The sequence below is a fragment of the Rhinoderma darwinii genome, chromosome 1, assembly GCF_050947455.1.
Source record: "Rhinoderma darwinii isolate aRhiDar2 chromosome 1, aRhiDar2.hap1, whole genome shotgun sequence".
In the NCBI taxonomy this organism is placed as follows: domain Eukaryota; kingdom Metazoa; phylum Chordata; class Amphibia; order Anura; family Rhinodermatidae; genus Rhinoderma; species Rhinoderma darwinii.
Window position 1 is genome coordinate 437,489,494 of NC_134687.1, and position 23,888 is coordinate 437,513,381.

Genomic DNA, 23,888 nt, shown 5'->3' on the forward strand with positions numbered 1-23,888 from the left:
AAATCAAAGTTCTCAAGAATCAATTGAAAAATCTTCTTAATGTTAAAGCCGCAAAGGCCCCTAACTTATTTGTAGAACAGGAAATCATGCAGTTTTCTAATATACATGTATATGAAATACTGCGCGCATACATTTCTTATAGTGTATGAGGCCCCTGTCACAGAAGAATGGTATAGCCCACAGATTAGTCCTGTGTAATGCATCCACAGGCTAACTGTATATGTCTAAGCATGGCATCAGTCTTATGACCAACACACACACACACACACACACACACACACACACACACACACACACACTTGTTGTTTGTGAGGCCCTTTGTAACCTTGACAACCAATAAATAACTGTCAGCCCAATGACTCAATTGAATAAAATAAATGCAATCTTAGAGTCTTCCTAAATTGCCCAGGAATCCCAGGATAACCTCTCCTTCCCCTTTACAACGTCGAAGATTCTGGAAGTTCTCTCTTCTATAACCTCAGAGAAAAGCCCTAACTCTGATGCCGATTTAGAGAAATATTGGCTACAAATTTTGTTACAATGTGTAATTCTATACTAGCAGGAGACTGCTTCCCGCACCAATCATTAGAAGCATGCATCACAGTAATCCCGAAAGAGTGAAAAGATAGGGAACAGTGCGCCAGTTATAGGCCTATCTCACTCCTGAATGTCGATTTAAAATGGTGGGCTAAACTCCCTGTTTATTGTGTCAATAACTTATTAAGTGAGTTAATTGGCCCAGAACAGATTGGGTTAGTTCCTGTACGTAAGGGCAAGTTCAATGCATCCAGAATCATCCACTTCATTTATTATGCAAGATGTCATAAAATTCTGCTGGTTTTATTGAGTGCTGACACTGAAAACGCATTTGATAGGGTGGATTGGGCCTTGCTGGAATCTTTTCACTTCCCCTTGTCTCAGCTATCTTATCACTTCACCATAACCCCCATCTTATGATCAGAGTGATTGGAACGTTGCCAGATTCCTTGCCAATCAGTAATGGCATCCGCCAAGGCTGCCCCTTCTCACCGTAATTGTTTATAGTAGTCATGGAGACTCTCATCCAGAAGACAAGGCAGTCCCCTGAGATTGTGGGACTTAAAGTTGTCTCATTAACTCATACCACCACAGCGTTTGTGGATTATCTGCTTATCTTAATGATAAATCCCACCCAAGCCATCCCTTTTACCCTGTGTCTTTTTCACTCTTTTGAAAAGGTATCTAATTTAAAAATCAACCTGGGCAAATCAGAAGCCTTAAGTGTTTCGGCCCCACGTTAGACTTTCAGGTCACTTTAAACACCTTCCACTTTTAGAAGGCCAGCTGTGGCCATAAAATGTTGCATTCTATTGTAAAAATATATGCCTTTTGTAACGAGTATCAGAAAATAATAAGAAAACATGCGTTTGCCCTTTACCTCCTGGATGGGCAGGAAGAATATTCTCAAAACATACATCCTCCGCAGTATACTGGTTGTGTGGCAGGCGGTCCCAATCCCCCTTCTTCTATCCTTTTTTAAAACCATGGGTTACCGGTTTACAAATTTTTTATTGACAGGTAATAGGCCTAGATTTGCCCACTCCCAGCTTATTCAAACAAGAGAAGGGTGGATTTGCGCTACAGGGTGTCCAAACGTTCTACAGGATGTCTCATTTGTCACGCTAGTTGCAACTGGTCTCCTCATATCAATATAAAGATATCTCTCTTAGAAAATTACAATCTCCTACATCTGTGGTCACCGCCATCTACCGGTACAGTCCAACAGATCATTAGCAATATCACCAGAGACACCGTATAGATGTGGCAATCTGTCCAATCTCATCAAGTGATGTGGTCTTTCTCGTCTCCATTCACGCCACTCCACTTGGTCCCCTCATTTCTACAACAGCATCCAGTTGACCCATTTCAATCATGGTCGAGACTGGAAGGCCTTCCCCTAAAATCAGCCTTCAGGGGGCTGAGATGTTAGACGTTGTGGAACTACTGGATGATACAATATCACGGCTATGGAGTATGTGGACCAACTAGGCCGCTCCACTATAGCGGAGTAGCAGCTGGCCAAACAACAGTCAATGAAAGTCTTTTAGGACAAGAGTACCGGGGTAGAAGATAGGCAGACACTTGGTGTAATGACACTTGGCGTGAAGACACTAGATGTGGTGACACTTGGCATGGTGACACTTGGCACAGGTAACAAACTAGACTCCGACACTATACTTCGTACTGGAACAAACACAATTACTGGATACAGGAAACAGGATATGGGAACACTGGGTACAGGATACAACTAAGGGGACCATTTGCTAAACGAACATGGGCAGCCACAACAATTCTCAGGCGCAGGAAGGAGGTCAGGACAGATTTAAATAGGACAGGGTACATCGGGATAGGCTAGGGAAGGATAGAGTGGTGCGCGCACTGGCCCTTTAAGAAGTTACCAGGGCGCGCACAAAACTTACGGGAGCGAGCAGCGGGCAGGAGCAGTACATAGCTGCATCCCCGGGGATGAGGAGGCGAAGGCTGGCACAGAGGTAAGAGATGCTGGCCGCTGCTAAGAAAAGCCCAAACTCCTCCTCTTCTTAGGACCAGATCATAGAAGGAACCTCTAGATGAGAGCAGGGGCATTAATGTTCCCTTCAGGTTCCCACAATCTCTCCTCAGGACCAAACCCCTTCCGTTCAACCAAGTATAAGACTTTTCCTCCCACACTCTTGTAGTCCAGAATATCCTTAACTTCAAAGACGTCAGAAGCACTCCTGGGAGAAATTGTAGGGCCAGGGGATTTGCTGTACCGATTTAGGACCACAGGCTTTAGGAGGGACACATGGAAAGAGCTGGGAGTCAGAGGTAGCCGTAGCTTATATGACACAGGATTAATCTGTTGGAGAACTTCAAAAGGACCAAGAAATCTGGGGGCAAATTTGTAAGAGGGGATTCTCAAACAAATATATTCTTAGATGATAACCAGACTTTGGCTCTAGGAAGAACCTGAGGAGGGGTTTTTATTTTTCTAGCAGCATTTTTTTTAATGCAGTCTACCACCTGTAGGATAGACGACTTGGTTTGCTTCCAGAGATGAAGAAAGTCTCCAAATGAAGGGTTAGCTGCTGGCACTTGAGATGTAGCCGGTACAGGAAGAGGAACACGTGGATGTTGGTTGTGTACAATAAATAACGGAGAAGAAGTAGATTAACTTGTATGGTTGTTGTAGGGAATTCGGCTGAAGGAAGGAGCTGCACCCAATTGTCGTGTTGAACAGAAACAAAGTGACGAAGATAGTTTTCAGTACTTGATTAATCCTTTCAACTTGGCCGTTAGATTGTAGGTAATTGTTGGAGGAAAAGTCCAATCTCACATCTAGAAGTTTACACAGGGCTCTCCGGAATTTAGAAGTGAATTGCACACCCTGATCAGACACGATATGGAGGGGCAGTCCGTGCAGACGAAAGATATGCTGTATAAAAAATATTGCCAGACGAGGAGCAGAGGGCCCGTCAGTGGGATGAAATGTGCCATCTTAGAGAAGCGACCCACCACGACCAAGACAGTAGTACAACCTGCAAAAGGAGGAAGGTCGGTAATAAAATCCATGGCAATATGTTGCCAAGGACAATCAGGAACGGGAAGAGGTTGGATCAGAACAGCAGGCTTGGAATAAGTAGACTTGTCTTGGGCGTAATTGGTACAAGAATCAACATAGTCCACAACATCTCTAGGCAGTGTTGGCCACCAGTAGTGACAAGAGATAAAGTCCCATGTCTTACAGACAGCAGAGTTCCCAGCCAGTTTGGAATTGTGTCCCCAGAAGAGAATCTTTTTCCTGTCTGCAAGACGAACAAAAGTCTTTCTAGGGGGAATGTCTCTAATTGGCAGAGGGTTAACAGCAATAATCCTGGAAGGATCTATGATATATTGAGGAACATCCTCAGAGTCATCAGTTTCAAATGAACGAGACAGGGCATTGGCCTTCACCTTTTTTTCTGCAGTACAAAAGTGGAGCAGGAACTGGAATCTGGCAAAAAACAGCGTCCATCTGGCTTGGTGAGGAGTTAATCGTTGTGCAGACTGAAGGTACGTGCGATTCTTGTGATCCATATAGATGATGATATGATGAATAGTGCCCTCCAGCAGGTGTCTCCTCTACTCCAAGGCTAACTTCAGGGTCAGTAACTCCCGGTCCCCAATGGAGTAGTTGCAGGAGAGAATAATTTGGAGAAGAAGCCACAAGCCACTGCCTTACCATTGGTGTTTCTTTGAAACAGAAGTGCTCCAACCCCAACGGAAGAAGCATCAAACTCCAGTGAAAATTGCAGAGTCACGTCAGGATGGTGAAGAACCGAGGCTGAAGTGAAGGCGCTCATGAGGTTGGTAAATTCTGACACTGCCTCCGGGGTCCAAACCTTGGCGTTCACCTCCTTCTTGGTGAGAGCAGAGATTGGAGCAATAAGAGGCAAGAAGTTTGGGACAAATTGCCAAAAGAAAAGTGCAAATCCCAGAAATCTATGTATAGCACAGAGACCCTGTGGATGTGGTCACTCTAAGACACACTTCACCTTCTCTGGATACAACTTGAGTCCACGATCTGAGGCAATGTAGCCCAGGAGGAGCAAAGAGTTCGAACATGCACCATGGGCACTGAAATATCATATATGTGGAAAATGTCAATTTTCAATCTGCAACATCTATTGTGCACTAATTTCTGCAAAACCTTTGGGGGTCAAAATGCTCACTACACTTCTAGATGAATTCCTTGAGGGGTGTAGTTTCCTAAATGGGGTCACTTCTTGGGAGTTTTCACTGTACTGGTACCTCAGCGCAATGCAACATGGCGTCAAAAACAAATTTTGTAAAATCTCCACTCCAAAAACGAAATTGCACTTTTTCCGTTTAGACCCTTGCCGTATGTCCAAATAGCCGTTTACAACCACATATGGGGTATTTCCGTAATCAGGAGAAATTGTGTAACACATTTTGGGGTGTCTTTTCTCCTGTATTCCTTGTGGAAATGAAAAATTCTGAGCTAAAGCTACAGGTTATTGGAAAAAAAAAATGTTTTCATTTTCACGGACCTATTCTAATAAAATCTATAAAACACCTGAGGGCTCAAAATGCTCACTACACCTCTAATTTAATTCTTTCAGGGGTATAGTCTCCAAATTGGGATCACATCTGGGGAATTTCTACTGTACTGGTACTTCAGGGACTCTGCAAATGCGACATGGCCCCCAGAAACCAATTCAGCAAAATCTGAGCTGCAAAATCCAAATGGTGCTCCGTCCCTTCTGAGCCCTGCCATGGGTCCAAACAGCAGTTTATTATCACATAATGGGGTATTTCCGTAATCAGGAGAAATTGCTTTACAAATGTTGAGGTGCTTTTTCTCCTTTATTCCTTATAAAAATTAGAAAATTCTGTGTTTTTTCCAAAAAAAAAGTCTCTTTTCATCTTCACAGACTAATTCCAATAAATTCAGCAAAAAACCTGTGGGGTCAAAATGCTAACTATACCACTAGAAAAAATCCTTGAGGGGTATAGTTTCCAAAATGGGGTCACTTTTGGGGGTATTCCACTGTTTAGGTCCCTCCAGGGCGTTGCAAACGTGACACGGCACTGAAAACCATTCCAGTAAAATCAGAGCTTCAAAATCCAAATGGGGGTCCTTCCCTTCTGTGCCCTGCTGTGGGTCCAAACAGCAGTTTATTACCACATATGGGGTATTTCCGTAATCGCGAGAAATTGCTTTACAAATGTTGGGGGTGCTTTCTCTCTTTTATTTCTTGCAAAAATTAGAAATTTTTATGTTTTTCCAGAAAAAAAGTAGATTTTCATTTTCACAGACTAACTCCAGAAAATATAGCAAAATACCTGTGGGGTCAAAATGCTAACTATACCCCTAGATAAATTCCCTGAGGGGTGTAGTTTAAAAAATGGGGGTCACTTTTGGGGGTTTCCACTGTTTTGGCACCACAAGACCTCTTCAAACCTGACATGGTGTCTAAAATATATTCTGAAAAAAGGAGGCCCCAAAATCCAAGAGGTGCTCCTTTGCTTCTGAGGCCGGTGTTTCAGTCCATTATTACACTAGGGCCACATGTGGGATATTTCTAAAAACTGCAGAATCTGGGCAATAAATATTGAGTTGCATTTCTCGGGTAAAACCTTCTGTGTTACAGAAAAAAATGTATTACAAATGAATTTCAGCAAAAAAAATAAAATTTGTAAATTTCACCTCTACTTTGCTTTAGTTCCTGTGAAGCGCTTAATGGGTTAAGAAACTTTCTGAATGCTATTTTGAATACTTTGAGGGGTGCAGTTTTTAATATGCAGTGATTTATGGGGTCTATCTAGTACATAAGGCCCTCAAAGCCACTTCAGAGCTGAACTGGTCCTTGTAAAAATAGCCTTTTGAAATTTTCTTGAAAATGTGAGAAATTGCTGCTAAAGTTCTAAACGTTGTAACGTCCTAGAAAAATAAAATAATGTTCAAAAAACTGCAGAATCTGGGCAATAAATATTGAGTTGCGTTTCTCAGGTAAAACCTTCTGTGGTACAGAAGAAAATGTATTACATCTGAATTTTGTAAAAAAAAATGAAATTTGAAAATGTCAGCTCTACTTTCCTTCAATTCCTGTAAAACGCCTAAAGGGTTGAAACACTTTCTGAATGCTGTTTTGGATACTTTGAGGGGTGCAGTTTTCAAAATGGGGTGTATTATGGGGGTTTCTAATATATAGGGCACTCAAAACCACTTCAGAACTGAACTCGTCCCTGAAAAAATCGCTTTTTAAAATTTTCTTAAAAATATGAGAAATTGCTGCTAAAGTTCTAAGCCTTGTGAGGTCATAGAAAAATAAAAGGATGTTCAAAAAACGATGCAAACATAAAGTAGACATATGGGGGATGTTAATTGGTAACTATTTTGTGTGGTATTACCATCTGTTTTACAAGCAGATACATTTAAAATTGGAAAAATCATAATTTCTTCATATTTTCGCTAAATGTTGGTGTTTTTCACAAATAAGCAATGAATTTATCGACCAAATTTTTGCACTAACCTAAAGTACAATATGTCACGAGAAAACAATCTCAGAATCAATTGGATAGGTAAAAGCATTCCGGAGTTATTACCACATAAAGTGATACATGTCAGATTTGAAAAAATGGGTCTGGTCCTCAAGGCCAAAATGAGCTGGGTACTCAAGGGGTTAATGTAAGGCACGTGTTGTTATGAATTTGATACCACCATGTGACTCTCATTAATAGTAATTTGACCCCACCAGCTACCTCACACATTAACCCAATGTTGTCCATTATGACTGACAAACACGATGGGGTTATATGCTATTAATGTGAAGCACATGGAGGTTCAAAATTCATCACACTAGGTGCCTCACATCAGAAAATGGAAGAACTTTTTTTATTATTGTTGGCAAAGTATCGTTTTGGTGTCGAGGATCACAATACTACACAAAGTATCGCTATCAATGTCCAAATACTGGTATCGTGACAACTCTAATGTAATATACTGTCTTAAATTTTTTCCGCGTCCTTAGAAAGCGGATACAATTGAAAGTGCAGGTGAAACAAGGGAACCATTGGCTCCTTTCCTCATCATTTGACGCTTTCTTGTGGCGCAGGTGGTGCGATGACGTCATCGTGCCACCTGCCATCGTTCCGCTGGAGCAGACCTAATCAGAAAAGACCAGGCCTGCATCAATGGAAACTTTATTGCTGGGCCCCACCGACGCTAATAACTCCTAGGTTTATAGTGGCACACGCACCCAAGATGCGCCAGAATTCTGGCACATCTCGGGTGATCCTGTGTCACTTACAAGGCTTAGTAAACTAAGCAGTGACAGCTCTAAGCTGTCATTGTTTAGTTTACATCACGTGGTGGTCAGTTATCTCAGTTCATTGGCTTACTTTCAAACGTGATGTTAATGAACCAATGACAGCTAAGAGCTGTCACTTCATAGTTAACTGTCACAGACCCAGGAAGGCAAGAATGGTTTTGCTTTTTTACTTATTAATGTTACTTTTTTTGTGTGTTTTTTTTACAGATTCGGTCGTTGGACTGCGTCGGATTCGAGGACTACTTTGATTACTACTTTTATTTTCAATAAATTGGTTAACAAAGGTTGTGTAGGGGGTTTTATTTCAATAAAATATTTTTCTGTGACTTTTTTTTTAAACTATATTACTACTGCATTAGTAATGGTGGCTGTCTGATAGACAACATCCATTACTAAGGCAGGGCTCAGTGTTAGCTGGTGCAGAGGCTTACTCTAAACCCCCTCATTTTTACCCCAGTACCCACCGCCACCAGGGATGCCGGGGAGATCCAAGTATGATCAAGTACCGGACCAGCTGCAGTGATGGTCGGGAACTGGGGCAGGCACAGGCTGGTATTATTAGGCTGGGAAAGCCCAAAAACAATGGGCCTTCCCACCCTGGTAATGTTAGACTGCTGCTGCTATGTTGTATGGATTTAGCCATCTTTAAAGGGAATGTGTTGCTAGCAAAAAATGTATTTTTTTTTTACGTTAAACAATTAGTGTGTAGGTGATTAAACATTGTTCTAATTTTTTTTATTTTTTTCACGAGTCAGGAAATATTATAAATTAGATTCTAATTTATAATATTTCCCAGCACTGGTCACTAGATGGAGCAATTCCCAAAATTGCAGCATTGCATGTGGTAAAGCAAGCACATTGCTTTATGCTGAAAAATTGGAAAAAAATCCCTCGCTCTAGTGAGCTCTCAGAATCCCCCCCTCCTTTATCCTGGCTAGTGCCGGGAGAAACGAGGGGATTGAACGGTCAAACCTCCTACACTGTGTGTCGCCATTTTTTGAGCTAACACACAGTGTAGAAGGTTTACATACAGTAGTAAACACACACTGAAACACGAACATACATAGAAATCACTTACCTGCTCCTGCCGCCGCCGCTCCCTCCAGTCCGTCCGCTCCGTCTGCTGCCGCTGCTCCAAGTGCACAAGTCCGGAAGCCGCGACCGGAAGTAGTAATCTTACTGTCCGGCCGCGACTTCCGGTCTACAGGAAAATGGCGCCGGACGGCGCTCAGTTCAACTTGGACTGTGTGGGAGCGGCGCATGCGCCGTTCCCACACAGACGGCGTACACCATAGTGGATGGAACGGGCCCCGTTCGCATTCACTATGGGACTGTAGCTGCTGTATTCCATGTCTGTATGTGTCGTTAATCGACACATACAGAAATGGAAAAAAATTGGCTGCCCCCATAGGGAAGAAAAAGTTAACAAATAAAAAAAAGTAACACACAAACACACAAGTAAATACAAAAGTTTTTTATAAAACACTAACATCAAACTGATATAAAAAAAAAATTTTGGGCGACAATATTCCTTTAACTAGATTCTGATAACTTGCTGCAGCGTGACATCACACTACAAAAGTCAATGAGAAGTCATTGAAAAAGTCAAGATAAGAGATATAGCCATTGTTTATTTAATGCGTTAAAAGTCAAGGTAAAGACGGCTACCTCTGTATCTGGCTGGTTATTTATAATGGGTTTAAAATAAATATTTGAAAAAACAACTTGAGTTTCCCTTATTTTTCATAACCAGCTAGATACAATAAAGCAGCTGCAGCCTAGCATTACCAGGATGGGAAGGGCCATTGTTTTTGGGCTTTCCCAGGCTAATAATACCAGCCTGCATCCGCCCTAGTACCCAACCTTTACTTCAGATGGTCGGGTACTGGATTGTACCCGGCTCTTCCTAGCACTCCTGGTGGAGGTGAGTACCGGGGTAATATTGGTGGGGGGGGGGGTTAGTGTTAGCCTCTTCACCGGCTAACACTAAGGCAGTAGTAATGACGTTAAAAAAAACCACCTACACAGTAAAAATATTTTATAGAAATAAAAGCCTCCGCACAAACCTCGTTAACCATTTTATTGAAAAGTAATCCTCAAATCCGATGTAGTCCAACAACCGAAACTGTAAAAATACACACAAACAAAAACACATTAGTAACACTAATAACTAAAAAAAGCAAAATGATTATTATACTTACCTTCCTGGGTCTGTGACAGTAAATTATGCAGTCACAACTCTAAACTGTCATTGGTTAGTTTACATCACATGGTCCCAGGTTACCTCCATTCATTGGCCTACTTTTAAAAGTAGGACGATGTACTGAGGTAACAGGCAGGGCATTTTTTGCTCCAGTCAGGAAGGGAGTGTTTTTCTGCAGGAGTGTTTTTCTTTTCTAAAAAATAATTAACTGTGACCTGATCAATAATAGGGGAAATGGGCCCCAGTGTTTATGTGGGGGGCAGGGGAGGGAATGTTGATGGGGTAGCAGTGAGCATTTCTTTCAGTGTATGTCCACACGTAGCGTAAACATTGCGGATTTTAAGCAACGGATTTCATTGCGAAAATTCCGCAGCATAATACAGTAGCAGTAGAGTGGATGATATTAGAACAAATCTCCTCCACACGCTGCGTAAATAACCCACCGAAAAACCATTTATAAATTCACCTGCGGTGCATTTTTTTAATCTGCAGAATGTCAATTTATGTTGTGGAATCGCTGGTTTTCTGTTGCAGGTTTTCCCTATTGAAATCAATGGGGAAGTAAAACCCGCAACAATTAGTACATGTTGCGATTTTTGCGGTGGAAAAGCTGTGTTATCAGAGGCGTCAGCCCTAAAAGGGCCGAGGGCAGAACAAACTCTAAATGACAAACTCCATAGAGAGTGAGCAAGAAATACTCATACTACGCCATATGGGCCTGTCAGAATTGTAAACCCAACTCAAAATCTGCAAGATAATGCAATTATCTAAATCACTGGTGACAATTTTCGAACATGCTCTCACATGGACTGTACTACACATCCTCTCTACTTAGGTGGGGGCACAAACTTCTAGACGGATTCCTGTCAAACTATAATGAGAAAGATCTCAGCTAAACCTCCGTGAGGCATACTTAAAATCTCTTAGCTTATTTAGGAAAATATTTAGGAAAGGATTAGCACACTGCCCTTCCAGTGGCATAACTACCGTTGTAGCAAACATTTTCAGCGCCTTACAATGACGCTGATTGGGGCGTGCACCGGAATCTGTTGCTAAATTAGCCCATGATCCTGGACTATAAGTAGGGCTCTGCCCCATCCTGCCTTGCCTGAGCTTTTTTGTTGCTACCTATGTTCGTCTCTTCAAATGGTTCCTAAAGTGTCTTCCAGTTCCCAGTGTTCCCGTTCCTGCTACCTGTAACCTGTAGCCCGTGTTATCCTGGTCCAAGTGCCGCATAGTGTTGGAGTCGTGCTGCACTGAATACTACGCCTACACTGTTACACCACGCCTGGTGCCTGCCTGCTGTCAAAGTCCCGACAGAGCCTGTCTTGTTACTGTAAAGGATCTGCCAGACACAGCTTCTGTGTCGACGCCCGTGGTTAATCAGTCTGCACCTGCTCCTAAGTCTGATAGAGTGACTCGATCATCTACCACTCAGCCTGGGAGGCTGAGAAGTGGGAGAGCCTATCACAGCCTGGCCAGACGGAGCTAGCTCCCGCCCTCTGTCTATTTATACCTTCATTTCCTGTTCCTCCTTTGCCTGTGATTCTGCCTGTTTCCTGGCTCTGCTGCTGCTGCTGCTTGTACTGTTGTTCTCTGATTCATATTGAACCTGGCTTTACTGACTACTCTCCTGCTCTGCGTTTGGTACCTCAGACACTCCTGGTTTGACTCGGCTTGTTCACTACTCTTGTTGCTCACGGTGTTGCCGTGGGCAACTGCCCCATTTCCCTTAGCTTCTGTGTACCCTTGTCTGTTTGTCTGTCGTGCACATATTGAGCGTAGGGACTGTCGCCCAGTTGTATGCCGTCACCTAGGACGGGCCGTGCAAGTAGGCAGGGACTGAGTGGCGGGTAGATTAGGGCTCACCTGTCTGTCTCCCTACCCTGTCATTACATAATCACAGGCCCATATACCTTTTCTACCCTGGTCCCTGACACAACTATGGACCCCCTTAAGACCCTTGCTCTGCAAATGCAGGGCCTCTCCCTACAGGTCCAAGCCGTGGCTCAGAGTGACAACCAGCATGTTGCTACTCTGGTAGTGCCCCCCACCTCACCTCTTGAACCCCACCTCAAGTTACCTGACCGGTTCTCAGGGGACCGGAAACTTTTTGCTCCTTTCGGGAGAGTTGTAGGCTCTATTTCCGTCTATGGCCCCACTCCTCAGGTTATGAGAGACAGCGAGTGGGTATAATTATGTCCCGGCTCCAGGACGGGCCCCAAGAATGGGCCTTCTCCTTGGCTCCTGACACCCCTGAACTTTTCTCTGTTGACCTTTTTTTTCTGCTCTCAGCCTCATCTATGATGAGACTGACAAGACTGCCTTTGCCGAGATTCAGCTGGTGACCTTACGTCAGGGTAAGAGACCCATTTAGGAGTACTGTTCTGACTTTAGGAAGTGGTGTGTAGCTTTTCGCTGGAATGACCCTGCCTTGAGTTGCCAGTTTAGATTGGGTCTGTCGAGCGCCCTGAAAGACCTATTAGTCAGCTATCCCTCTTCTGACTCTCTAGATCAGGTTATGGCTTTATGACGACTTGAACGTTTTTGTGCCTTCTCCTATGGCTCCCCTGTGATGGTTCCCGAGGTTCTGTTGCTTCGTTCTTACACGGAAAACTCGGATGAACCAATGCAACTCGGGGCCTCCGTGTCTCAGCAACAATGTAGAGAGCTCCGCAGGAAGAACGGTCTCTGCTTCTACTGTGGGGATGACAAGCATCAAGTGAACAGCTGTCCTAGGCGTAATAATAAACAGTCGGAAAACTTCCGCGCCTTAAGTGACCATCGGGGAGGTCGCTTGGGCGCACAGTTATTTCCCGTAAATAGAGATAAGCGAACCGGGACAACACAACCCGGTTTCGGTCCGAACATCGCGAAAAGTTCGGTTCGCAGCGAATCCGAACTTCACCGGGTTCGGCCGAACACGTTTTAACCGAACCCGGGCAGGCAGAAAAAACATTACAAAAATATTATACTAATCGGCAGCCACTTGTCTCTATCAATCACTGATAGAGAAAAGAGGCTGCTGATTAAAAATAAAATAAAAAGAATTTCATACGTACCCGGTCGTTGTCTTGGTGACGAGTGCCTCTTCTTCCTCCAGTCCGACCTTCTTTCCTTACGCGGCAGCCTGTGATTGGCTACCGCGGCAGCCTGTGATAGGCTGCAGCGGCCGCGGCAGCCTGTGATTGGCTGCAGCGGCCGCGGCAGCCTGTGATTGGCTGCAGAGGCCGCGGCAGCCTGTGATTGGCTGAAGAGGCCACGGCAGCCTGTGATTGGCTGCAGAGGCGGTCACGTAACATGGATGAAACGTCATCGCTGGAGGCCGGACAGGAGGAATGTAAGTATGAACGTATTTTTTTTATTTTTTTATTACATTAAAATTGTATTTTCCGCGCGCCGAGCATGGTACTGTCAAGGTTGCTGAAAGAGTTAGTGCAGCCCATTAACTCTTTCAGCACCCTGGACAGTACCATGCTCGGCGCACGGAAATTACAGGTTCGGTCAGAACTAGTTCGGTCCGAATCGAACTTTTTCGTGAAATTCGGCGAACCAGCCGAACCGAACTTTTCATAAGTTCGCTCATCTCTACCCGTAAATATGAAACCTAATAAGATCTTGCTTCCCTTTCAGGTCTCTTTTGAGGGTAGGTCTGCCACCGGCAGTGCCTTCGTGGATTTAGGGTCTTCTGCTAATATTATGTCTGTGGAATTTGCTGTCTCTAGCTTTGCCATTGATTGATTTGCCTAAACCTGTTCAGGTAGTGGGTATCGACTCCACTCCACTTGCTAATGGTTATTTTACACAGCATACCCCTGTTTTTGAACTCATTGTTGGCTCCATTAATTTGGAGCAGTGCTCTGTACTGGTGATGCAGGGATTATCGTCCGATTTGGTTTTAGGCTTTCCCTTGTTGCAGATGCATAATCCCACGTTTAACTGGAATATTGGGGATTTTACTAAATGGGGTAATGAATGCATGAAGTCCTGTTTTTCTGTTAATTTTATTTCTCTCCCTGAGGAGGTGAACACCCTACCTGAGTTTATTCAGGACTTCGCTGATGTTTTTTCTAAAAAGGCCTCCAAAGTGTTACCTCCTCATAGAGAGTACGATTGCACAATCAATTTGGTAACAGGAGCTAAGCTCCCTAAGGGTAGGATATTTAATCTCTCTTGTCCTGAACGTGAGGCCATGAGAGAATATATCCAGGATAGATTGGCCAAGGGTTACATTCGCCCCTCTACTTCGCCCCTCTCTTGAAAACCCCACACAAGTGACCCCATTTTGAAAACTACACCCATTGAGGAAATTATCTAGGGGTATAGTGAGCGTTTTGACCCCACAGGTTTTTTGCAGAAATTATTGTAAGTAGGCCCTGAAAATAAAAAAAATTTCTCATTTCCACAAGGACTGAAGGAGAAAAAGCATGGCAAAATTTGTAAAGCAATTTCTCCCGAGTAAAACAATACCCCACATGTGGTCATAAACGGCTGTTTAGACACACGGCGGGGCTTAGAAGGGAAAGAGCGCTATTTGGATTTTGGAGATCACATTTAGCAGGAATGGTTTGCGGAGGCCATGTCACATTTGCAAAGCCCCTGAGGGGACAAAACAATGAAAATGCCCAAAAAGTGATTCCATTTAGGAAACTACACCTCTTGAGGAATTCATCTAGGGGTGTAGTAAGCATTTAGACCCCATAGATATTTCATAGAATTTATTAGAATTGGGCATGAAAATAAAAACAGTCCTTTTTCTTCAATAAGATGTAGCTTTACTGCAAAATTTTTAATTTTGTCAACAAATAAAGGAAAAAAAGAACCCAACATTTGTAAAGAAATTTATCCCGAGTACGGCAATACCCCATATGTGGTCATAAACTGCTGTTTGGGCACACGGCAGGGCTCAGAAGGGAAGTAGCGCCATTTGGAGTGCAAATTTTGCTGGATTGGTTTCTGGGCGCCTGTGGGACCAAAACAGTGGAAACCCCCCAGAAGTGACCCCATTTTGGAAACTACACCCCTCAATGCATTATTTACCTAGTGGTGTAGTGAGCATGTTAACCCCGCATGTGTTTTGTAGAAATTAGTGTGGCATTTTTTACATAGATATGCCAATATGTGGTGCCCAGCTTGTGCCACCATAACAAAACAGCCCTCTAAATCTTATGCGGTGTTTCCCGGTTTTAGAAACACCCTGCATGTGACCCTAATCTTTTGCCTGGACATTCGAGCAGGCTCAGGAGTGAAAGAGTACCATGCGAAATTGAGGCCTAATTTGGCGATTTACAAAGTATTGGTTCAGAATTGCAGAGGCTCTGATGTGAAATAATAAAAAGAAACCCCTGAGAAGTGACCCCATTTGGAAACTACACCTCTCAAGGCATTTATTAAGGGGTGTAGTGAGCATTTCACCCCACATGTCTTTTTCATAAATGAATGAGCTGCGGATGGTGCAAATTAAAAATGTATATTTTTCCCTGGATATGCCATTTCAGTGGCAAATATGTCATGCCCAGCTTATGACGCTGGAGACACACACCCCAAAAATGTGTGTGCCATATATGTGGAAGGAACCGCTGTAGGGTTCAGATGGGAGGGAACGCCATTTGGCTTTTGGAGAGCGGATTTTGCTTGGTAGTAGTTTTGTTTGAGTATTGCTGCTGTTTCCGTTTTTAATGTGGGGGTACATATAAGCTGGGCAGAGTACATCAGGGGCATAGTCAGGTGGTATAATAATGGGGTAAAAAAAACAATAAAATGATCCATAGATGTGTGTTACGCTGTGACACAATCCTTTCTGGACAGGCCGGTGTTGCACTAATATATGGCGTCCTTTCTTATGCCCCTTTTGGTCCACACCTTTGAAGTTTGGGGAATTTTGCTGGGAAAGTGTTGTCCTGGTATAATACGGGCACCGTCGCTTGCAGCGGACATGTTTTGGCCCTCCCTTTCCTGGTTCCCTAATTTTAGGTCCTTGATAAATCGCCTCTTCAAACAGAAGAAATGTTCCCCTCGGGCACATCTGCATATTTTTTATTTCCTGACTTATTGGAGCCATAATTCATTTTATTTTTTCATAGACGTAGTGGTATGAGGGCTTTTTTTTTGCGGGACAAGCTGTAGTTATTATTGGTACCATTTTGGGGTACATGCGACTTTTTGATCACCTTTTGTCCTATTTTTTGGGAGGCCAGGTAAACCATAAACCGCAATTCTGGCATAGTTTTATTTAGGTTTTTTTATACAGCGTTCACCATGTGCTATAAATTACATGTTAACTTTATTCTGTGGGTCAGTACGATTCCGGTGATACCTATTTTATAGGACTTTTTTATGTTTTACAACTTTTTGCACAATAAAACTACTTTTGTAAAAATAATGTATTTTTTCTATCGCCAAGTTGTGAGAACCATAACTTTTAAAAAAATTTTGTCGACAGTTTGTTGTTTGCGAGACGAGCTATAGTTTTTATAGGTACCATTTTTGGAATACGTGCGACTTTTTGATCACTTTTTATTCCTATATTTATAGGGCAAAGTGAGGAAAAAACCGAAACTCTGGTATAGTTTTTTACGTTTTTTTTACGCTGTTCACCGCGTGCAAAAAATAATATAATATTTTGATACCTCAGGTCGTTACGGTCGCGGCAATACAAAATACGTATGGTTTATTATTATTTTTAAATAATAAAGGACTTGAAAAGAGTAAAAGGGGGATTGTGTTTTATTTTATTACTTAAACTTTTATTGTTTTCAAACTTTTATTTTTTTTCACTTTTTTTTACACTTTTTTATACTATTTTTACACTTTTTCTCAAGTCCCACAAGGGGACTTGAAGGTCCAGCTGTCAGATTTATTTTTTTCTAATACGTTGCACTACCTACGTAGTGCAATGTATTATATCTGTCAGTTATTCACTGACAGCAAGCCGATTAGGCTTCGCCTCCCAGCGGGGCCTAATCGGCTTCCGTAGTGGCAGAGAAGGAGGCCATTTTGTCTCTACTGTTGCCATAGCAGCAGTCGCCAGTCCTGATTGCCTGTCAGGGCTGGCGATCTGCTAGTAACCTCTACGATGCAGCAATCGCTTTCGATTGCTGCATCGAAGGGGTTAATGGCAGGGATCGGAGCTAGCTCCGGTTCCTGCCGTTACAGGTGGATGTCAGCTGTAACATACAGCTGACTTCCACCGCTGATGACGCCGGATCAGCTCCTGAGCCGGCGCCATCTTGCCGGCGGCTACGGAAGCCCATCAGGCTCCGCCGCTGGGCCGATCTTGACCGGTTTCCATACTAGGCAGACCGGGAGGCCAGTATTAGGCCTCCGGTTGCCATTGCAGCCACCGGAACCCCGTCAATTTCATTGCTGGGGTTCGGAAAAGATGCAAACACCTTAAGTGCAGCACTCGCGTTTGAGCGCTGCACTTAAGGGGTTAATGGTAGGGATCGAAGCTGATTTCGGTCCCCGCCGTTACAGTCGGATGTCAGCTGTAAGATACAGCTGAGATCCGGCGCTGATGGCACCGGCTCAGCTTCTGAGCTGGTGCCAAACATTTGGCGTATGGGTACGGCAATTTGCGGGAAGTCATGGCTTTCCATGGCGTACCCATATGGCAAATGTCGGGAAGGGGTTAAATCAAGAATATTTGTAAAGTTTTATATATTTTTTTTTTCATTTCAGATGCAGAAAAACCAAATGGACGGAACACCGGTGTCAATGGACACCTATAGCACCCCACAGGCCACTTTGACTTATAATGGGGTCCAGCGGGTTCTGTTGTGGTGTCCGTCGCTTCTACGGGTAGAATAGCACTGCATGAGCTCTGACACAGATGTGAAGTCTAGTTCCAAGTCATCAGTCAGTCAGTATGTTTCTTGTAGCTTTATTAGATTATGATCTCTTTAATTATTTATTAAATAAATAAATGTGCCTTGTGACTAATTCAAGAAATTGCAAATCCATTTAATGTATACCTAATTGGATTTGATTTCTTCCTTTCCCCCAATGAATAATATGGAAGAATTTAAATAGAAGCCTAGATTGTATTATTGTATGTTACTACATATTAAAACACTGCATAATATAGCTGAAGCTGACTTTGTTAATACATACATTCTACATATGAAAAACTCTCAAGATGTGTTTTACAATTTTTTGCACATACAAAAAAAAGAGTCCAGAGAGTAGATTTAAAATCCCAAGAATGAAAACAGACTTTTTGCTTTAAAATTATTCTGAATATTAGGTAAGTAATTGTCACTGTGCATTAGCTGTATTTATTATAATAGCAATGATGGTGATAATAATTGTAATAACAACCTATTTGCCTATGGTATTCAAAAAAACAGTAACCAATATCCCTCTTATATTTATGAATATATGTATATTATATTATAATAAAAGAGTATAAGGGCCTGTTAACATCAGCTTTGTGTTCCGTTGAGGTGTTCTGTCGGAGCTTTCTGTCGGAGGAACCCCTCAACGAGAAGGCAAACGGAAACCATAGCTTCCGTTTGCATCAACATTGATCTCAATGGTGACAGAGACTTACCATTTGTTACGGTTGTGAAAGGGTTCATATTTTTTGACGGAATCAATAGCGCCGAAAACTTGGACGGAACCCCTCAACGGAACAGAACACTGATGTGAACACAGCCTTACAGTTTAAACATATAAATGTTAATCTTTGTATAATGATAAATGTCTAATATATTTTCTGCATCCATTCCTCACAAAATTCAAGACTTCTGCTTGCTGTCATTTAATAGGAACATTCATTGTTTACTTCCCGTGAACACAATTCTGCACTGGTCATGTGGTGAACACACAGGTGCATGGCTCGTTACAAGACCCAGCTCTGATAACTGAACTGTGATCAGCCCTGCATCTGTGTGGCCAGGACAGATTTTATCGTCTATAAGGCTTCGTTCACATCTGCGTCAGGGCTCCGTTCCGACGTTCCGTCTGAGCTTTCTGTCAGAATGGAGCCCTGACTGACACAAACGGAAACCATAGGTTTCCGTTTCCATCACCATTGATTTCAATGGTGACGGATCCGGTGCCAATGGTTTCAATTTGTCTCCGTTGTGCAAGGGTTCAGTCGTTTTGACAGAATCAATAGCATAGTCGACTACGCTATTGATTTAGTTAAAACGACGGAACCCCGGCACAACGGAGACAAACGGAAACCATTGGCACCTACGGTTTCCGTTTGTGTCGGTCAGGGCTCCATTCTAACCGAAAGCTCAGAACGGGACTCTGATGCATTGTTAGGCTTCTGATGAACGAAGCCTAACAATGGTTTCCATAATATAATGCATATTACGCCCCCTTAATCTACAGCCTATTTTTGGCTTTCAGGAATGTGTTATTTTTTTTCATTTTTCATTGTCGCATTTCAAGAGCCTTAACTTTTTTTATTTTTCTATTGAAGAACTGTATGATGGCTTGTTTTTTACGGGACAGGTTGTAGTTTATAATGACACTATTTTAGGGTACATATAAATGATAATTACAATTTCATACATTTTTGAAGCGAAGAATGGAAAAAAAAGCAATGTCGTTATGATTTTTTGCCATTTTTTTATTCCACTGCTTATCATGTGATAAAAATAGCATGTTAAGCTCCTTAGATTCTGCGGTCTCTATTGACCATGGCATTGAAGAAGTTAACAGCCGGGATCAGGTTTCTCTGATTCCGGCCCACACAGCAGGAGAACGACTGTCAATTGCAGCTTGCCTCCTACTGTTGATTGCACGGGCGCAGCTCCTGTGCCGGTGCAATGTGTACATCCTGGTGCCTTAAGGGGTTAAGGATTATTAATGTACTAGATTTTAATGACATAATAGAGATTCAGAATTGATAGGGGCAGATTCATCAATATGTGTCAGCTTTAGAATTCATAACTGTTGCATTGTAATATAATTTAAGGTGGCATAGAAAACTGATCTGGATAAAGTAAAATCCTGCATAAATGTTATTATGATGAAATTTGTAGGGGAAAATTTGAAAACTAGTGTAAAGAAAATGGGAAGCAGTTGCCCATAGCAGAAAGCTGATTGCTGCTTTTATTTTCCAGAGCCTCTGAAAAATTGAAGCTGGAATCTGACTGGTTAGTCTGGCAAATTGCTCCACTTTTCCTTTGCATCAGTTCTCATCAATCTCCCTCAATGGACAGTTATCTAATGCAATGCTCAATAAATGTTCATCTGGAACAGTTCTTGTTCTCAGCCTTTAAGTTCATTGGCATTGTATCCTAGCATCACTGGGGCCCTGGGTTTTAATCCGACTAAGAACAAAATTTGCATGGAGTTTGTATATTATGTGGATTTTGTCCGGGTACTCCTATTTCCTCTAACACTCCAAAATACCATAATGACCATAATTTGCCTCCTATGAAATTACCCTAGTGTGTGGTGGAGATAGGAGAAATTAGAATGTGAGCCCAATAGGGTCAGGGACTGATATGGGTGATGACAATCTCTGTACAGTGCTATGGAATATGTTGGTACAATTTTGTGGGCACTGAGGAACTTTATTTGGCAAGAATGCTTTAGTTTAGCCTCAAAAGATGTTGAAAGTGTATATCTTCCAAATCCTCAAGAAGTTGGTATTCATTCCATAAGTCAGGTCCTGCTGAATGCTGGTAAAAGCAAAGAATACACAAGCTGTATAAAGTATAGGATGGATTCAACTTTATTTATCCCATAATGCATTGAAATTTGGAAACAAATGGTTTTCTCAGAAAAATGGGACAGCAAGGCAGCTGCCCATCGTATGCATTTACGCCAATATTTTTCCCGTACTTTTCTATAGATAGTTATATATTTACGCAGAGTAACCGTTATGTGCAATACGTCAAATTATTTTTGCGATTTGTTGATAATATCTTTATAATTTGGTCTGGTTGAATCACAGTTTATGTAAATTGGCAAGTATCTTAAAGTTTTAAATTCCTCAAACATGAGAATCACCTCCAAAATTCAGTAGGTTGCAAATGTGGCCATTTTTCTATAGGCAAAACCATATGTTGTCTATATATGGGTCTATCTCCACACACGACCCATTAAACATACAAGAGATGTTAGGAGATTGGAAAACCCAATAGGGAAGTTTTTTTTTTAAGACCGGCGTTTTATACACCAGTCTTAATAAACAGTTAGCTAGAGTAAGATGAAATACATTTATTAAGAGATGAACACCTCTTAATAAATACATTGCATCTTTTGCCTGACGGTGTGCCCCAATTGCAGCAAATGAAGCAGAGTGGTGAGTACTTATTTTCATTACCGATCGGGTGGATAGGTGTTTGATAGGGGAGGGTATAGGGCCCGACACGAGTCTCTACTTGGTTACACTCCACAGAGTGAAATATAGATCTTTAGGAGCTGGCATAGATTTCCACTATAATTTATTCCAGTTTCTTGGGTAAATTACAGTAAATTTGTCAGACAGCAGATAAATTTGTCGGGCTGACCAGTTCTGAAAAGCCTCGCCTCTTTTTTAAAAAGCGCCGTGAATAGCATAAACGGCCTAAAAGTCGCGAATTGGGACTTTTGGGCCTTTAGCAACTCTTTCACACTAGAAAATGTAGAAAGTTTAATACATTTCCCCAATGTGCTGAGAGTTGCAGGGATCAAGCTCGTTCCTGTCCTGTAGACCGGAGGCGACAGGCATAAAAATCAATTAAGAAAAGAAGCAACGTGAATTATATGTTCCAGTGCTTTAGGTTTTAATAATAAAAATAAACTTAGTGTTTTTCCGTGACTAAATTTCTTTTAGTTTTGCCAACTGTTATGCTTATTTATGTGATTCACAGGATTGTTTTGTGGCTACTGTACTATCATGCATAGAGCACTCATATGGAGTGCAGTGACACAATCACACATAAGGCCTAAGGAGCGTGCTTTAGCGTTAAACGATCATCCCCTAGCCGCATGCTGCATTGTACCACTGCTAGTTTAATACTATTGGACACCAGTCAGTGCCACATCTATATAAACAACAGGAAACAAAAAAATTAATTACTTCCCCCAAAGGATGCGACTATGTTTGTGCACTATGGCCAGCAACAGGGCTACTCTTGTCCATGGGCTGTATCTGGTACTGCAGCCCAGTCCCATTCACGTGTATAGCACATACAGCCCTTTTCCTCAAATAAATAAATAAAATAAATAACAATAATAATTAAAAAAAAATCATATACATGTATATATTTTTTCTAGTTTACTATTACCTCTATTACAAAATCCAATATTACATTTTTAGATCCCGGTAACGCTAATACCATTTGAATTAATTTTTTTAATATGCAAATAATTAAGTCTGTTCATTTTTATTAAATATACGGAAGAAATGCATCTAGAAAATGTAAATGTGACTGAATTCCTGCTTCTTGGATTTGAAAATCTTCACAGCTTTCGATTTTTTATTTTTACTTTATTTCTCATCATCTACATTTTCACATTGTCTGGAAATCTTCTTATCATCTTGCTGGTGGCAACCAATGCTCATCTGCGTTCTCCAATGTACTTCTTCCTTAGCAACCTATCTATAGCCGAGGTTGTTTTCACTACAAATATTGTTCCCAACATGTTAGACAACTTACTTTCAGAAGATGGATCTATATCACTCCCTGGGTGCCTGACTCAATATTATTTCTTCAGCTCTACTGCCACAACTGAATGCTTACTTCTTGCAATTATGTCCTATGACCGATATTTGGCTATATGCAAACCACTACATTACTCTTCTGTTATGAACTTTCCATTGTGCTGCCAGACTGCCGTGTGGGCTTGGTTAGCAGGTTTAATGATATCAATGGTAACCCTTATTTTACTAAGCAAGTCAAATTTTTGTGGTCCAAATGTGATAGATAATTTTTTCTGTGATCTTTCCCCTCTAATAGAACTGTCCTGTTCAGACACATTTATGCTAGAAATTGAATCATTTGTATTTGCATCCCTATTAACATTATTGCCCTTTGTATTTATTATTACAACTTATATTATTATTCTCTACAATATTTTCAAGATCCCTTCATCAACTGGTAGAGATAAGGCGTTTTCCATATGTAGTTCTCATCTTGCTGTCGTATCCACTTATTATGGGACTCTCATCACTATGTATGTAGCACCTTCTCGAAAGCACATATTTAGCATCAGCAAAGCACTGTCACTGCTTTATACGGTTTTTACTCCGCTGTTAAATCCAATTTTGTATAGCCTTAGAAATAAAGAAATTCACATTGCACTGAACACCGTTTTAAAACATTTTATTCAACAATTCAATAAACATAAAAATTAATCAATGTAAAACCCAAACTAACATATCATTCCAAAACATAAAACTAAGGTCTGTAAATGCAATGATTTTTTTAAAATCAAAAACATACTGTAATTGAACACACTGTGTAAAATGTCTTAACGTCAATATACATTTTAAGTACAAATGTAGCTGCATGGACCCTATTAAATCAATGGATTCAGGGTTTGTGGGTATTGAAAACGGTTGTGATATAGCTGTCATGGCTTCATTAGAAAGGGAAGATATAACGCATAACATAACAAGTTATAATAATAAGAGCCTTAGGCTATGTTCACATCTGCACGGTGAATTTCATCTATTACATCATAGGAGCAAAAAAATAAAATTCAATGCTGTGATAGATTTTTCACCTAACAGACACCAACAATGCCTGACAGACCGCATTGACTTTAATAATATGTATTGGGGGCCCATCATGGTGTTCATGATTTTACTGGAAAAAAATTGTGTATTATGCTGCATTATTTTATTCCGGAATTTGCGATGGAGGCTCCTAACAGAGCCT

At 41.7% G+C, this 23,888-nt stretch overlaps 1 protein-coding gene across 1 annotated transcript; it reads left to right on the top strand.

Moving 5' to 3' along the window:
- The first annotated feature begins 22,411 nt into the window (after positions 1 to 22,411).
- On the top strand, positions 22,412 to 23,362 carry LOC142652262 (olfactory receptor 11A1-like). The gene has a single exon (XM_075827937.1). The coding sequence runs from the start codon at positions 22,412 to 22,414 to the stop codon at positions 23,360 to 23,362; it is 951 nt and encodes a 316-aa protein (XP_075684052.1).
- The last annotated feature ends 526 nt before the right edge of the window (positions 23,363 to 23,888 follow it).